The sequence below is a fragment of the Bos taurus genome, chromosome 18 (assembly GCF_002263795.3).
Source record: "Bos taurus isolate L1 Dominette 01449 registration number 42190680 breed Hereford chromosome 18, ARS-UCD2.0, whole genome shotgun sequence".
Classification (NCBI taxonomy): Eukaryota; Metazoa; Chordata; class Mammalia; order Artiodactyla; family Bovidae; genus Bos; species Bos taurus.
The window spans coordinates 1,471,667-1,488,099 of record NC_037345.1 but is presented as its reverse complement, the minus strand read 5'-3'; the positions used below and the strand labels follow the sequence as shown (position 1 = coordinate 1,488,099).

Sequence of the window (16,433 nt, the reverse complement as noted above, 5' to 3'; positions counted from 1 at the left end):
GCTGGGGCTCTGGGGAAAAGCCCACCCAAGGCCTTTCTCTCCTACTCCAGGGACCCACAAGAGCCACTGGGAGATCAGTGGGCCTATCTGAGGCTCCCCAAAGCCTGGGGGCATGAGAACAGGTCTCTAGGACCAGCAGCAGGGTCCCAGGGCTGCTGAGCATCGGCGGGGCGGGCACCGTGGGGAAGGAGCAGGCCAGGCGTGGGTGGAGGGTTTTCTGTCACTTCTTTATTGGGGAGGGGTGCGTCCTTCGTACGGATCTCTGTGCTGGTCCCTATGTGCACACAGACGGGTATACATGTATGTACACACATCTGCACGAGGTCAGAGCTCTGGTGGGCTTGGGGCGTCAAGCTCTTTACAAGAGGGCGTTAGAAAGAACCCGATTCCAGAAAACGGGGATGTCTGAGCTTGCGGCCCCACCCTGGTGGGAAGCCAGCTCTGTCTGATCCCCAGTGCAGCTGACTGCTGGGGGCCCGGGGCTGGGCTGTGAGAGCAGTGCGGTGGTCAGTGCCTCCAGCCCACTACCCTGCCCCGCGCTGGTGGCCAGGCCCAGCCTTGCCCTCGAGGCAGACCCTTGGGCTCTGCAGGGAGGAAGCCTGAAGACCCCCAGTACACCATGGCACCACTCCGTGGGCCCGCTTCCACGCCAGGCCGTCAGAGGACCACCCTCCGGTCCAGGTGATCCCCACGCCCACTCCGCTGGTGCCTCACTTCCAGGTGCTTCTTCTGGACCCGCTCGAAGTGCTGCAGCAGCTCCGCGTAGTCGATGCTTGGGGAGTCTGCTTTCTGCGACTTGGGTGCCGCCTTCAGACCGTCTCTGTGGAAGGGAGCAAAAGGGCTCAGCGTCAGGGCCTGAGTGCATGTGGGGATGCTGAAGGAGGAAGCACCAGCCACAGGCTGGTGGAGTGCCCCCTCCCCCACAGCGAGTGGGACCAGTCAACACTGCCGCTTGGATAAGGCCCTCAGCCTGTGGGCTGGCAACGGCACCCAGAGCAGGCATCACACCGGGAAGCATTTCCTGTTTATGAGTGGCTCCCTTTGGGGTGAAAGCCAGGGCCAGCAGCCAGCCAGGAAGCCAGCTGGGGCTTGGAACAGGGTCCAGGGAGAAGGGGGAGGAGGGGCAGGGCTGAGGCCAGGGACCACAGGGATGGCCGAGGTCTACTGGCCCTCCACTTGGCAGGACCTCTGTTTTTGAGCTCTGGGGCTCAGAGGCCCTCAGTCACTCTGTGTCCCCGGGGAAGGAAAGCTGGTTTTGCTACTGGGCAGCCGACGCCTATGAGAACTCCTCGTTAGCACCCTCCTAGCTGCTCTGTGCCGTAGCACAGGTTGTGCACCGCACAGCTGCAATACGAGACACAGGAGGAACTTGCCCTGGTGTCCAGTCCCAGCCTAGGTGCCCAATGGGTGGCCACTGCGGCTACAACCATGTCCCTTTGAGGCCCAGCAGCTCACTCCGCTTGGGGGAATCACAACAGTGCTTCACGCAAATGAAACCCTCACCGATGAACCTGGCTCCTGGTGGGGCGCAGCCCACCAGTGGTCAGAGCCTGGAAGGCACCTCTCAAAAAACACCAGGACCAGGGACAGCAGGAACTCTTCCCATGGTTGGGATGCCATCTGGAGCAGCCCCGTACCCCTGCTCAGCCTGTTCCCTTCCTGACAAAGATACACGACCTGTAAACACCTTGGAGTGTGGCTGTGGCCGCTTCTTTCCTGGGCCCAGTGGCCCAAAGATTCTCTGCCTAGCTGATCAGCCCACAGTTGTCAAGAGAGCCCTTCACCATGGCCTCCAGCCTTCAGAGTCCAGAAGCAGATCCTTCCTGGACCACATGGATCTGCCTCCAGCGAGACCAAAATGAGGGAGAAAAATAGTCTTTGCAGGATTCTCTGCTGGGGTGAACTATTAATTCACCTCACCTGGGCCTCGGGCAACACTGGTTCAGCAAAGCTCACAAGGAGCTGGGCTGGGTTCACTCTTGGGGGCCAGACCGTGGGGAGCATTCCGGGCTCCCCTGGGAAAGCGGAAGGGACATCCCTGGCGTAGTACTCCTGGGGCCTGGTGTCACTGCCACAAGGGAGCAGCTCCCCCTTCTGAGGTGGCTGAGGGACACCCTGGAGCCCTGGCCCCAGGGGGTGGCCAGATGCCATGCCACCCACGTAGACGGAAGAAGGGGAGACGTGCAGGCCAGAGATGATGAAGTGCGTCGTCTGAGGCCGGCACCCATGGTCTGTGTGTTCCTCCCCCCAGCACTCTTTGCATTAGACACAGAGGGGCTGAGATTAGGGGTTGCCAGGGAGATGCCAGTGACGGCGGTAAATCCCGGGTGCTGTGCACAGATGTGGCCGGGCGGGCGAGGGTGGGGGGCTGGGCGTCCCCTTGCTCCCGCGCCCCAAAGGCAGCAAGTCCTGTCCCTCACGTGACTCAGCCCCCTGTGGGCAGGCCCTTCCCCGCCCGGAGTCTTGGGGGCAGGGAGGGCTGTGTTCCAGGGTTGGGGGCGCTCCTCCAACATGGAGGCTGGGAATGAGGCTCGCCCCCGCCCCCAGTCGCCCACTGCCAGTCCAGGGTGTGGCCACTGGTCAGCCCTTTGTGTTCCCTGTATGTTTACGACCCTCAGGCCATGAGTGGCTGGGGGACACCTGGCCAGCAGCACAGGGCTGGGATTCCAGAACCCAAGGCCAGCCCTCTCTTCCACCACCACGCACCTGTCACCTGGCTCCTGGCTGCTAAGTGTCACCAGCTTCTGCTTCAGAGGGTCCCTCTTACCTCACAGAGAAAACAATGGCCCAGAAGCCTGAACCGGTGGCCAGGGTCCCTGAGCCCTCGGTGGGGTGCGGGGGGGGCAAGGAGCAGAGGCTCCTCCAGCTGGTTCCTGCTCATGGGCCTGCTGGGCAGCCCACCGCTGTCTTCCCACCACCGCCCTGCGCAGGGCTGCCTCTCCAGGGTGGACCTGTCTCTAAGCCTAAGCCGGCAAGCGGCCGCCCACCCACGGCTGGCCCTGAGGCCCCCCTCCTCACCCACTCTTCCCTGCCTTCTTCCAGGGCAGCTCTTCTTGGGTCCCTGCAAGGAGAGCCTGGGAACCCAATGCCATGAAGGCTGGGCAGACCCTCATGGATCCATTTAGTCCAGTGCTCACTTACTGATGGAAGACATCGAGAGCCCCGAGAAACCATGGGGCCGGCCTGAGGCCACACGGCAAACCCTCAGCAGAGCGTGGACCAGACCCTAGTCCAGGCCTGCGAGCCACCTATCAGCCAGAGGCCCCAGACGTGCTGACGCTGACCACGGGAGACCAGGGACGAGCCTCCTTTTCCCAGCTTTCACCTGCAGACCTGCCTTACCCTGGCTTGGGGAGGGCTCCAACTGATCTGAGCCTTCCTTCCTTTTCATAGAATGCTCCCTATGCGAGGAGATATAGCGGACAGAGCTCTTAGGAGGCACCGGCCTTTAGCAGCACAGGGGCTGTGGCCCGGCCCAGAGGTCACAGGCAAGCAGCCTTTTCTGCCTCCTTCTCACCTTCCCTCCTAAGTGGCTGCCAGGGCGACCCTAACACCCATCAGGTACTGGTGGCCAGCAGAGGCCAGGCCAACAATGCATAGTACAGGTCCTGGGCCTTTCTGAGTCCCAGCAGCCAGAGGCACTCCAGCTGAGGGAATAAAACCCACACCTAACCCTGTGGCTGCCCCTGCCCCCCAGGGCACCCTGAGCACTGAGTGTCCCCTCCTGAGGATCACCCAGCAGCGTCATGAGCAGCTGGGGCAGCACCCAGCCCTCCCTGCTGCTGTCCAGGGAGGGGGGCATGGTGCACAGGAGCTGGGCCTTGGCCTGGGGGCTCCAGCCCCTCTGAATGGCCTGGGGCAGGCAGAAAGCTCATCGGGGACCACACGTCCAGCCCCTGGACAGATCAGGTCAGGTGGGGGAGGGGTGGTGCCCCAGGCCCTGCAGGACAGAAGGCACATGGGCATCTCAAGGCTGCCTGTGTCCACCGCAAGGGTAAAGGCCTGAGTCCTCTTGTGGGCGTGAGGCGCCCGGCCTGCCGAGGGGCTTGCACAGCCTGGGAGGGAATTCTAGACGCACAGGGCATCTGGTGCAAGCTGGGTGCGCTCCATTCAGCATAAATCTCAGTGGCTCTGCTTGTTTCCATGGCGACCTGACAAGTGAAATTTTCCATCTCGGATGCCAAATGCCTGTGGATGAGGCAAAGCCTCCAAGGGTTACCAAATATAGACATGACCCAACAGGCTCCGGGGGCCGGGCCAGCAGTGGGTTCAGGGTGGGGGTCTGGATGCCCCTGGAGGCTGGCATGCAGGGCCTCTCCGGGCAGCCAGCCTGGGACCTGTGCTGCCTGTGGATGGGTTGAGAGCAGGGTGGCCACGGTGCGCCCTTGTCTCCCACCCCACCCGGCGATGGGGAGGGTCCGTGGTGACCGGGGACACGCTGTGGCCCAGGGCTGTCTCTCTGCTGCACGTAGGGGGAGGGCTGTCTGTGCCTGGGAGGGACCCCCTGCAGCCCTTCCACCACATGCCCCAGGTGACACAGTCTCCAAAACGGGACACGAATTCCTCACCCTGCACTTTCTGTTTGGGTCACTCCAGCACCCGCTCAAACTTTTTAATAAACTCAACCCAACTACCTACCACCTTGTGAACAGGGCCAGGTCTCCTCTGATGTGGAAAGGGGAGGCCTACAGGCAAGAGGCCGTGAGGCGAACAGTGTCCGCAGTGACAGGAGGTGTGAGGGAGAGGTCAGGGAGGGCCCAGGTCACCCCTTTCGTGCCCCGATGCGCCAGGCCGTGTCCCCGAGCTGGGCACTCACTCGGTCTGCAGCAGCTCAGGGTTGGGCACGCACTGCAGTCGGTGTGACAGCAGCTGGAAAGCGCTGCTCTGCGGCAGCAGCATGAGCAGGCCATACAGGGCCTTGATCAGGTACGGGTTGCTCTTCACGTCCAGCAGCTGCAGGCGCAGGTCTGCAGGAGGGCAGAGGCAGGGGTCAAGGAGGGCGGAGGGCAGGGGTCGGGGAGGGCGGAGGCGGGGGTCAGGGAGGGCGGAGGGTCGGGGTCAGGGAGGGCGGAGGGCAAGGCGGAGGGCGGAGGGCGGAGGTGGGGGTCAGGACGGCTCTGATGGCACTGCAGCCTGGCCAGGAGGGCCAGCGGCGTGGCTGGGCTCCTCGCAGCCTGCCCCCTCCAGCGGCGTCTGAGCCGTCCCGTGATCACACGAGATCAGCCTCCCCTGCCGTCCAACCTTCCCGACAGTTACCTCAGCCTGGTGACCCCAGCCAGCCACCGGGCCTTGCACACACCCACCGTTCCCTGGCACTGAGGGGCCCCAGCCGGAGCATGACAGATCCCTGGGCCCGCTCCACACATGGGCACAGAGCGCTGTAAACAGGGTGAGCCAGAGAGAGGCTGGGCCGGGGCAGCTTTAAGGGAGGGCAGGGTGGGAAGTTCTTTGCTGTGTGACTGAACACACTGAGCCAGGAGCGTCTGGTGGACACTTTTGGACATCGGCCTCAGATACCAGCCCTGCCCACACTGTGCCAGACGGGAGGGATGCACCTGGGCCCTGCCCAGCATGGTCCCAAGTAGATGGGACCACTTGGCTCTCCTGAGCCCTTCCAGGGAATCACTCGTTTCTTTCTTGTGTCTAAGGCCCCATCTTGAGAATCTTTGGTGGAGGACAAGCTACATAGCCCTGAAGAGGCCATGTCACCCAGGAGCTCCACGCGGCCTTGGGGCGGGCTGCGGCGGGAGGCCGGGGTCTCAAGCAGCAGCCCCTCCCCTCACCCCAGGCCCAGCGGCGCCGGTTCCAAACCCCGTCACTGCTCTGGCCCTGGGTGAGCTGGGCTGGGGGCCAAGCTAGTCACCACAGGGCTCGAGGCCACCGAGGGTGTGAACGGGGCTAGGCAGGGCCAGCTGTGGACCACTCTGCTGTGGTCCCCGCATGAAAGCCCTGGGCCTGGAGAGACGTTTGCAGCTTCTCTAGGGTTGGGCTGGACCTGCCGTCAGGGGAGCACAAGCCAGGCTGCTCCGGAAGACCTCTGAGAAAGTGAAATGTCAGTCCAGGGACCGTCTGGGGTACGCTCTGACGCCCTCCGCTGGGAGCAGGGCCTCCCTCCTGCTCATGGGCCTGTCACCATGACGGTGGCTGTGCGGAGAAGCTGCCTTCTCTTTGGATGGGGGGGCAGCCCACGGCCCCTGAGTCGCCTTTGGGCTCCAGGGCTTGGCCTGGGTAGGCCAGGGGTGCTGCCCAAGCAAGGGGCCTGGGTGCTGGGCTCAGGAGGAAGCTGGCTGTCAGCAGGGCTGCCGCCCGGCTTCATTTCCACACCGTAAGCACACGGGCTGCGTTCAGAGCCGCCTGCTTTGGGGAGCAGGCACTGGATGAGGTAAGGCGCCAAGAGCTGCGCTCGGCTTGGCCAGCCGCCCCTCCTGCACACTTAGCCCAGGTGTTACACTCAGCGCCTGCCGTCAGCTCCTGGCGGATGCCGCTCTGCTCTGCAGGGACGAGAGGCTGGCTCCTAGGCGCTTGGGAAAGCACCCCTGATGGCCGCCCCGCCTGCCCCAGGTGGGTTTTGCCAGCGCATAGGCAGGTTCTGATGCCCTGTTCCAACCCGCCGCCTGAGCCCCGTCCTCCCATTCTCACACTCCTGATGTTCCAGAAGCGCCCCTGGGTGCCTGCCTGCCCCCCTTCCCTCCCCAGGGACAGAGAGCCGCTCTCCGAGTCTGGCTCCACAGCCTCCCAGCAGGACGGCGCACGCTCACATGTGAAGATGGGGCACTCAATCAACTGCACCAGCTTGTCCACCTCCGTGAGGAAATCCACGGTGACCTCCAGGTCCCCGCTGGGAGGGTGGTCAAGGAAGCCTCATTGCTGGCCAGGGCAGCCTGCCTGCCTGAGGGGCTAGGGTGGGGGCATTGGGGGCAGCCCGCTCTCTGAGGAGCTGGGCTGGGGGCGTTGGGGGCAGCCTGCTCTCTGAGGAGCTGGGCTGGGGGCATTTGGGGCAGCCTGCTCTCTGAGGAGCTGGGCTGGGGGCGTTGGGGGCAGCCTGCTCTCTGAGGAGCTGGGCTGGGGGCATTGGGGGCAGCCTGCTCTCTAGGGGGCTGGGCTGGGGGCGCAGAGGCGCTGGCCCAGGGCTGGCCTGGCTGCACCGAACATGCAGCCCCTGCCCCAGGCCCTGGCTCCTGGGCTCAGGCCATGTTTCCGCCTGAGCAGCATTGGGACACAAAGCACAGCCTCAGCGGCCTGTTCCCTCTGCCTTTCTGCCCCTCTAGACCGAGCCAGCAGGGCAGCCCCGTGCTTCCTCTGCTCCTCTCCTCTGCGCCCACCAGGCCCTGAGGGCTCTTATCTCGGGCCTGCAGCCCACGGGGGGCTGGGGCAGGCAGGGCCCCGTTCCCGCCTGAGTGACCGAGGGCAGACGGAGGTGTGATGGCGAATGGGCGCCTCAGGGAGCCAGGCAAGGCTGCGGCGGACCCTCAGTGGAGGTGCCGCAGGGCCCCTCTTTGCTTAGCCCAGCTCTCCGCCCCTCAGAGGAGGCGGCCAATTCTGCCTCCTACGTAGCTGTGTGATCCAGGTCAGACACCATGCAGAGAAAGCTGGTTTGCTTCACAGTGTTCCAAACAAAACCTGACCGTGGATGCCTTCCTCTGAGACAGGCCCCGACAGGCTCTGGGGCCCTCCCTCGTCCCGAGGCCCCACGGCCGCTCCGCTTCTCCCGGGCACGTCCTCTACGAGGCTCGGCGGCCCCCGAAGGCCCCTGGGCTCAACTCCTCCTGCCGTCCAACCGCCCCGTCCCTGCGCCAGCACTGGGCTGAGGACACCCTGCCTCTCTCCCGGCGCACCCTCACGTAAGCACGCACCCTTCCCGACCTCCGGTTCGCGAGATGACCCCGGTTTCTCAGCTGCGTCCCTCACTGGGCCTCACGGGCCTTAAAGCCACAGGCCCGGAGGGGAGCCTTGGAGGGGAGTCCTCTAGGACCGGCCTCAATCGCCTGAGGCTGGGTGGCAGGATGGTGAGCGAAGGATACAACTTCTGGATGAGGTCGTAGGCGTGCCGGTAGTTCTGGGTGAGGAAGCAGAGGGACACCGTGGTGACGGGGTTGTGGCACCAGGAGCGGTACAGGCAGCAGAACAGGTTCCGGCTCTCCTGCGGGGTAAGGGGGTGTGCGCTGTCAACAGAGCCCACCCGGGCCCCGCCCCCTGACCCCCCCCCGCCGCGGGCCACGCCCCCGAGCCGTGCCCCCTCCCCTGCCCCCACCGGGCCCCGCCCTGACCCCCGCCGCGGGGGTCCTCAGCCGTGCCCCCCCCCCCCACCCGCCGCGGGCGCCTCGCGGGGCACTAGGGGCCGGCTCGGCCTCGGGGCTGTTTGGCAGCCCAGCCGGAAGGAGCCGTCACAAAGGAAACGCTGACAGCTCCTCCTCAGACCCTGTCATTACTCTCGTGCACAGAGCCACGTGCTGTGGCTGCGAGGGCCTGCCGGCAGCGAGCCTGGCCTGGGCGCTGGCGCTCCCAACTCGGCAGATAACAGCAGTCACCCTCCCAGCCCTCCACGGCAGGGCCTAGGGGTCCGTGAGGGCGCTGGGTGCGGGCGGGGAGGAAGCCTGCTCAGGGCCCTGCCTCCTCTCCTGGGCAGCACCTTCCTGTCATCCTCAAAGCCACCTCTTCCTTCCTCTGCAGCTCACCTTGCACTTGAAACCACGCCTGGAGCTGAGCCCACCCTAGGGAGCGCCCCTGCCCTGAGGAACATCCTACAGGAGGGAGGCAGGGGTGTGGCCTGGCTCATTCCCAGAGGCCAGGCCCCAATGCCCCCAGGCACAGGCCTGGCCGTCCTGGAGACCCCAGAGATGGGCCAGTGCAGCGTCTGAGCTGGGAGGATGATGAGCACAGCCTAGATGGAAGCCCCAGAGCCGCCAGGCCAGCCTGTCCTGTATGACAGCCAACCCCAGGGACCCTCCACAGCTCAGTCTGAGTGAGGCCTTTGACCCACATCCCCCAGAGCGGTTTGGCAGAATGGTGAGCGCCTCCCTGCTCTCTCTGACCAGCCCTGGTGGGTCCTCACTCAAAACTCCTGGGCCAGACAGCACCATGACACCCTGGCTGACACAGACATGTCCCTCTGAGGGAGAGGGGGGCCCAGGCTAAGGAGGAGGGTCAGGGGAGCAGTGACACCCGACCGTGGCAGGGTTGTATTCACAGGCCCGACCCTGACCAGCTGGCACAGCCCAGTAAGCACGATTCAACCAGGCCTGCAATGGGGGCTCAGAACCGAGCTGCTCTGTGTGCACAGGGCAGTGCCAGGTTGGGGTGGGGTGTCAGGGAGGGCACATGGACCCCGGAGCAGGGTCCCCAGTCTTCTGTGGGCAGAGCCCTTCATGGCGGGCTGCTCCAAGGAAACTCATGCCCGTGGCTAGCACTCACATACAGCCCACCCAAAGGGACCTGTATTTGACACTGGACCGGGAGGCCTCGGGTCACATCCTTGTCTCCTCCCCGCCAATCTCTGGGGACCGAGGGGCAGGCTGGCACGGCCGTGCCCCGTGCATACACAAACGACGCTGGCTGGAGCTTGCGGGTGAGGAGTACCGGGGTCTTTAGGTCCTTGAGCTGGTTTCGCAGCTGGAAGAGCTCAGTGGAGGTCAGCAGGATGGTGTTGAGGGTGTGGACCATGGTTGAGGCGAACGTGAGGTCCTCCTCCCGGAGCAAGATGTCCGCCATCGAGTGGAAAATGCTCTCCGCGTGCAACAGGAGGCAGAGCTGCCTGGGGGAGGGGCGAGGGGTGAGGGGGAAGATGCTCTCCATGTGCAGCAGGAGGCAGAGCCTTCTGGACCTGTGGCAGGACCCCCGGCTCCTGGGCCTCTGGGGGGCCCAAGGGGGCCACTCATAGTGGAGCTGGGTCCATGGCTCCCGGGCACTCCAGAGTCCCACAGGCTGTGTTTATCCCTCCACCCCAGGCCAGAATGTGAAATCCCAAGAAAGACAGCTTGGGGGATGAGGCTCGGGCTTTCTGGGAAGGAGTCTCCATTTTATAAAAGGGAAAACTGGGAACCCAGAGAACAGAGGAAGAAAGCAGTTTCCCCCGGGTCTCTGGACCAAGGTGATGTCAACAGTGACACCAGGTCTCAAGGACAGGCCTCGGGGAAGCCTATCGACCTCCCTGGTTTGCCAGCTGCCCACAGAAGCCTGGCCTTGCCGGGACAAGCAGGCCTTTCTGTCGGGAGTCTAGGAATCTCAAGGCCTCTGGAAGCGAGAAAAGCAAACCCAGGAGTTGGCAAAGGCTGGTAAGAAGGGTGGGGTGTGGCCCCTGAGCCCTGCCTGTTGGGGGCCGGTGCCAGCATGGCGCCCCCTTTCCTGTCTCTCATCCGGGGTCAGTGTCTGTTTGCCTGACTCCTGGTCTTTTCTCAGGCCTCAGGCTTGTGTGAACAGGGGTCTGAGGCCTCAAAGGTGCTGAACAAAATATGCCCCACTTGGAGCCAATGAGCCTCTAACATCTCTGCTTCTGGCTACTGAACATACACTAAACTCAGCATTATCAGGGTCTGGCTTCCTGCTTCCTTCCGAATACCAGCCACGCCCTGGGGCCAGACTGGAGAAGATTCTTCTCCACCCCTGGCTCCAGAAAAATCCCAGAGCATTTGGTAACAGAGAGGCCAAACCACGAAGCGTAAAGAGCAGGCAGGCTGTCTCCAGCCTAGGCCCAGCTGGAACCAGCAGGCTGGGGCCAGAAATCACCAAAGAAATGGAAACAAAGCTGTTGGGGGGATGGGCCAGAGGTGGGACGGGGAGGGCTCCGCCATCGTGGGGGCAGGTGGGGCGGGTGGAGGATGGGCCATGGCCCCGAGCCTAGTGCTCCTGATTCCTGACCAGCTGTGTGACCCAGTGTGTCTGTGGACAATTTCTCCACCTTCTAATTGGGGGTGACGTCTATCTGCACTGTTGGGGCGATTCGGGGGGCAGCTACCCAGACTCCTGACAGCCTGTGTGACGCGTGGTGCGTGGCGGACGGGACCCCTGGTCGGGTCCCGCGTTGGTACCACGGGTGGCCCTTTGGCAGAGCACTGACAGCGCTTCTGTCCCCTCGGGGCCCTCCCAGCCCGAGAAGGGCCCCTCTCCAGGGCCGTGGGAGAGAAGCAGGATAGGAGGGCAGGCCGGGAGGAAGGAATGCTTTCTGACAAATGGTCACAAGTGACCGTCGCCTGCAGCTGCCGCCGTCTCCATGACGGGGGCCGACAGCTGAGGCTGCTGCCAGGCAGCTCTCCCCAGGGACCACGGGCCCGGGGGGGCCTGTGGCAGCCAGAGGATGGCCAGGGCAGGTGCAGAGAGACCGGTGAGGGGGTGGCGAGGAGCGGAGGCAGGCACCACGGCCTCCTGGCATCTCTAAGAAGCTGCGAGCACAAGGAGGCCTCAGAAGGTCAGGACAGCAGAGCACTGAGTACATCCGTGTCACCACCACACCCCCCTCCTTGGGGCTTTCGGTCGCCTTCGGCTCCCTTTCTGGCTGGCACCCTTGGTGGCCGTGTCTGGCCCCGCGGATGTCTTCAAAGCTGTTTCTAGGTGAGCGGCTCCCACACACGCCTCTCAAGCCCTGGTGGCCTCTGGATGGGCAGCGCTCGCCTGGTGGCTGCCCTGCCCGCTTGACCAACAGGCCCTTCAGGCTTGGCGGGGCCACAGCACACCTCTTAGTTTCCCCCTCGACTCAGGCCCCCAGCCTTCAGGGGACATCACTGCCCATGCAGCTGCTGCAGCCCAAACCATGGAGTCCTCCGTGACCCTCAGGGGCCCTCTCACCAGGGCTCTGCCTTCAGCGCACGCCTGCCTCCTGGCCCGTCTCAGCCATCCTGCCCGGGGCCACCGCTCAGCCCTCTCTTGCCTGCTCAATTCCAAGCCACCTTCTAATCAGACTCCCTGCTTCTTTTTTCACCCTCTGTGCCACTACTGGGGTGCTTCTTAAAAAGTGCTAAATTATGGACCTCCCTGGTGCTGCAGTGAATAAGAATCTGCCTGCCGATGCAGGGGCACAGGTTCAATCCCCAGTCTGGGAAGATTCCACATGCTGCAGAACAGCTAGGCCCGTGCGCCACAACTACCAAAGCCAGCACGCTCTAGCGCCCTCAAGACACAAGTGCCCCTGGGTGGCAACTTCTGAAGTCTGTGCACCAAGAGTATACTCCACAATAAGAGAAGCCATCGCTATGAGAAGCCTGCACACTGCAACTAGAGAGTAGCCCCGTTCTCTGCAACTAGAGACCTGCATGCAGCAATGGAGACCCAGCATGGCCAAAAATAAGGGGCCATTTCTCACAAAACCTGAGTTTGTGGTGTGACCCGCACAGGCGGCCCAGCCTCCCTGGCCTGGCCCCAGGCTCCCCCCGTGGGATCTGCTGAGCCGGCACCCCACGCACGCAGAGGGGCCTGGCCACACCGGCAGGGGAGGAGGGGCGGCTTCAGACCCAGGGACCAAGCTCCCTTCCCCACTCTGCCTCCTAGGAGCCCGTAGTGAGCGGGCCCGGCAGATGGCGGCCTCACAGGGCTGCTGCGTCATCACTTCTCCGTGGAGCCCCCGCCTGCTTGTGCTGCCTGCCGGGCCCTCAAGCAGAGCATCAATAATGAAACACAGCTTGCGAGCATTAAACATTTGCCCATATTTTTTAATACCCACATTAACGTGCTATTCATGTGAGACAATAGCTTGGAAAATACTTGGGGACAAGGCAGAGAGGTGGGGTGGGAGGGAGCCTGGGTGGGGTCTGGGAGGCCACAACCTGGAGGCCCCCTTAGGCCCGAGGAGAGCAGGGGTCCACCTGCACTTGCCCCGGGGCGGCCCGCACTTGCCCTGGGGCGGCCTGCAGCGCGCACTCTGCCCTCTCCTCCAGTCGCCCGCTGCGGCATGGACCACTGTCCCATGCTTCCAGGTCCGAGTTCCCGTGGGGGACCCTGTGTCACTCACAGGAGCTCTCAGGGGAGCACCCTACCTTCCGTCGGCTCTGAAACCCCTGGACACAAGAGGGACCACCACTTTCCCTAAAGCACAGAGAGGGGCGGCCTCAAAAGGCCAAGCCGGACGCTGGGCTGGGAAGGCTCAGGACCAGAGCTCGCCCCCGGGGCCACACCACGCTTGCCGGGCTAGTGTGAGCCTTCTCACTGTCCCCCAACCACAAACACCGGCCACGCACCTGCCAGACTCTGCCCCTGAACGGCCCCAGCCATGGTGGGAGGTGCTGCCCTTGGTCCAGCCTGGAGCCCACCTACAGCCCCTGCTTCAGGTGACCATGGGCCAGAGTGGGCAGGAGGAAGACCTCAACCGGCCTGGCAGGGCCTGGAGAGGGCAGGTGGCGCCCCGAGGCCGCGGGTCCTCGCTCTGTCCTGGTGTGGGAAGATCCCACGCACCGCTTCTTCTCCAGGGACCAGGGCCAAGCTGGGCAAGGCCACGCCCTGGTGTGGGGACCGAGACCCTCCCCTGCCGGGCCGTGTGCAGAGGACGTGAGAAGAGGCCCTGCTCTCCCGGGCTCATCCTGCGGGCCTGGGGGCGGTGCATGGGGCAGGGTGCCTGGGGGAGGCCGTCTTGATAGTGGGGGTGCTGAAGGAGGGGGCCCAGTCCTTTTGGGATAGAGGGGGCCCGGGGCAGGCATGGGCTGGCACAGAGGAGGGGGGCATGGACGGTGGGGACAGCTGGGGGCCAGGCCCATGTGGAGGGGCAGGGGACCAGAGTAGCTCTTGGCGGGCAGGGGCCCGAGCATGGGCACTTTTCCTGGGGAAGCATCCTGCTGCTTTTCCTGCTGGGAAATCTGAAGTCAGCCATGTGGCTCTGGGAGAAGACGGGAGACTTCTTCCCATGACCCCACTCCCCTATACCCTCCAAAAACAGGACCAGCGAAGTCACACTCCCCGACCCATGCTGTCAGCCAAGCCTTCCCAGGTCCCCGGGCTCCCTTCTGGTCTCCCTGGCGCCTGTCGCCAAGTCAGGGCATGTCGACGCCCCCGGCACCCAGCCCTGCCGGTTCTAACACCAAGCCTATTGCCCAGAGCTAGCTGGGAAGTGAAGTGAGCTCATCCTTTCTCGAGGGGCGCTGGGGGCGGCTGCCCGGCCCTCCCCTCCCTACTCCTTGCTCAGGCCTGGCTTTTTGTAGAAAAGCTGAAGCAGACAATATGTTTGATCCATGAAGAGAGGGTGCTTTGTTTGGGACCAGCTGGTGGGCACAACTCATCCCACTGGCGAGTCAGCCCGGTTACCAGTTGGGGGACGTGGAACTGGCATCAGGTGGATTCAAGAGAAGTTTAAGGGGAAATGGAGGCTGGAGGGCTTTCCCACTCTTGACCGTCTCGAGTCACTAGCTACCCCCACTAACGGTATGGCCACCAGCACCGGGCACCGAATAGCTGGCCTGGAGGGGAGACTCTGGACTCACCCCACTTGAGCAGAAGGGGACGCTGCTGCTGAGATGGGCATAATCGCGGGGGCTGCCTCCTGCTCCCCCAGCCTTCCCCAGTCACTACTAATACAGTCTGTTCCTGCTTCAACCCTCGTTCGCCTCCCTGCTCACTGCCCCACGACGAAGAGAGAACTCAAAACGAGCCTCAGCTGCCAGGTCCTGGGCCCAGCGGGTGGCCGCCACTCCCCAGGGCCCCTGCCTCCTGAGGAGTCAGGGGACCAGTCCTTCCCAGGCCCTCCAGACCTCGAGGAGTCGTGCTGTGTTAGTGCCACACGGGGGACAGGCGACGCCAGTGACTTCGTTCGGTGCCTCCTGCCTGGCTGGGCCCAACCAATGGTGTCCGATGCAGGCAGGTCTGTCCGCTGTGTCTGAGGCTGCCCTGAATGCTCGTGGGGGCATCCTCTGCGTCCTCCGCCAGTGCTGCCCGCCGGGTCCGTCACGCCTCCGTCTCCAGCCGGCCATCCAGCCCACCCGGCACCCCGTGAGGGGCTGGGCTGGGGGACCACCCCCATGAGCTCGGCTCTTCAGGGGGTGGTGTGGCCTGTGGTGGGTGGGTGGGGGTAGGGGTGGGGCGTTGGGTTGCGGGAGGTGAGCGGGCAGGCGTCCTGAGTCAGGCTCCCTGCGAGACTGCACGTGGAGCCCACCTTGGAGGAGCACTCAGGGCTGGCCAGTGGGCTTCAGGCAGACTGTCTCCCCAGAGTACCCGCCTTCTCCCTCTAGCCTGGGTCCCCCTCTGATCTCCATCCCCAGCTGCTAGCACCCTGCACGGAGGGCCGGGTCCTCAGTTCCTCTCCCTTTTGGCCCTAGGTCGTGTCCGTGGCCCCTCGGCCCCAAGGCCAACGAAACAGGCTTTTGCCAGGAGCCCCACAGCCGTAACTCTGAAGCGCGGCCTAATGTCGAGCACAGGGAACTCGGGGCCCAGAGTCATTCCCACAGGAAAGGGCCCTCCCGCCTGGTCCCTGCCCCTTGTTCCAACAGCTGGGATCCTTTAGGAATTTAAAGAGAAAGTGGCTCTCAGGTCGCTGAGACATTCAGATGGGGGAGGAGGCCATGGGCTCCCTTCTGAAGTTTAGAGAGCTCCCTGCCTCCTCCCCTACAGCCCCCGGCTTCTCTTCCCTTCCAGCTCTTTGCTTCCCAAGTATGAAAGTTGTAAATCTGTTTTATTTATTTCAATCAATCCTCAGCAGTGTGCCCCTCAGGGCAGAGGCAGCCATGGTAACCCTGCCAACTCATGCCTTAAAAATTCATCGTGTCTGATGCAGCCAATGTGTCTGATACCCTGAGAAGTTTTTTTTGGGGGGTGTGTGGTGGGAGGAGAGGGTATGAGGACTTGTTTTTCTGGGTCTTGCTGGGAGTCGGTGCAGCAGAGGTGGAGAGAGGCAGATGGGGAGAGGCAGAGGGATGGGAAGGAAGGGGCTTTGGCCCACCCAGCTCGTTTGACCCTGTTCCAGAGGGTGTGGCAGGCTCTGGGGGCAGATGCCTGAATGGGGCTCATCCAGGGACCTTCTGAGAAGGCCTCCTTAGGGCAGGAGGGGCTGAGAAAACCAAGTGGTCTCCTGGAAGCGCCCAGGGCCTCTCTGGAAGCTCGGGGTTTGCTCCAGGGACCACAGAGAGAGGGGGCAGAGCGGGGAGAAGTCTGTTTGTCACTCAGTCATGTCCAACTCTTGCACACCCATGGACTGCAGCCTGCCAGGCTCCTCTGTCCATGGGATTCTCCAGGCAAGAATATTGGAGTGGGTTGCCATTTCCTTCTCCAGGGGATCTTCCCAACCCAGGAATCGAACCCAGGTCCCCTGCATTGCACGTAGATTTTTTACCAACTGAGCTATGAGGGAAGCCCGGGAGAGGTGACCCCTATTCCCTCCTTCCTGCCCATCCCCAGGAGAGCAGCCAGTGCCACACGACCCACTGGCCTGTGTTTCCCATGTGCCGCAGCAGCCTGCTCAAGCCAGGCCCCCATGTGCTCTAAGCGCCTCTGGCCCCCCTGACAGGCCTGTGCCGCTGGGGGCAATG

The 16,433-nt window shown here is 63.6% G+C and overlaps 1 protein-coding gene and 1 non-coding gene across 2 annotated transcripts in view; one reads left to right on the top strand and one right to left on the bottom strand.

Annotated features, from left to right (window-relative positions):
• Nucleotides 1-206: 206 nt before the first annotated feature.
• VAC14 (VAC14 component of PIKFYVE complex) overlaps nt 207-16,433 on the bottom strand; it is a 76,423-nt gene continuing 60,196 nt past the window's right edge. The window contains 5 exon segments of the mRNA NM_001082444.1: nt 207-820; nt 4,817-4,967; nt 6,759-6,838; nt 8,022-8,140; nt 9,577-9,751. Of these exon segments, the coding sequence (NP_001075913.1) occupies nt 658-820; nt 4,817-4,967; nt 6,759-6,838; nt 8,022-8,140; nt 9,577-9,751 (688 nt within the window). The 3' untranslated portion in view covers nt 207-657.
• On the top strand, nt 6,832-12,648 carry LOC112442247 (uncharacterized). Its single transcript, XR_009491256.1, has 2 exons — nt 6,832-7,841; nt 8,671-12,648. It is a non-coding gene; the product is annotated as an uncharacterized protein (transcript).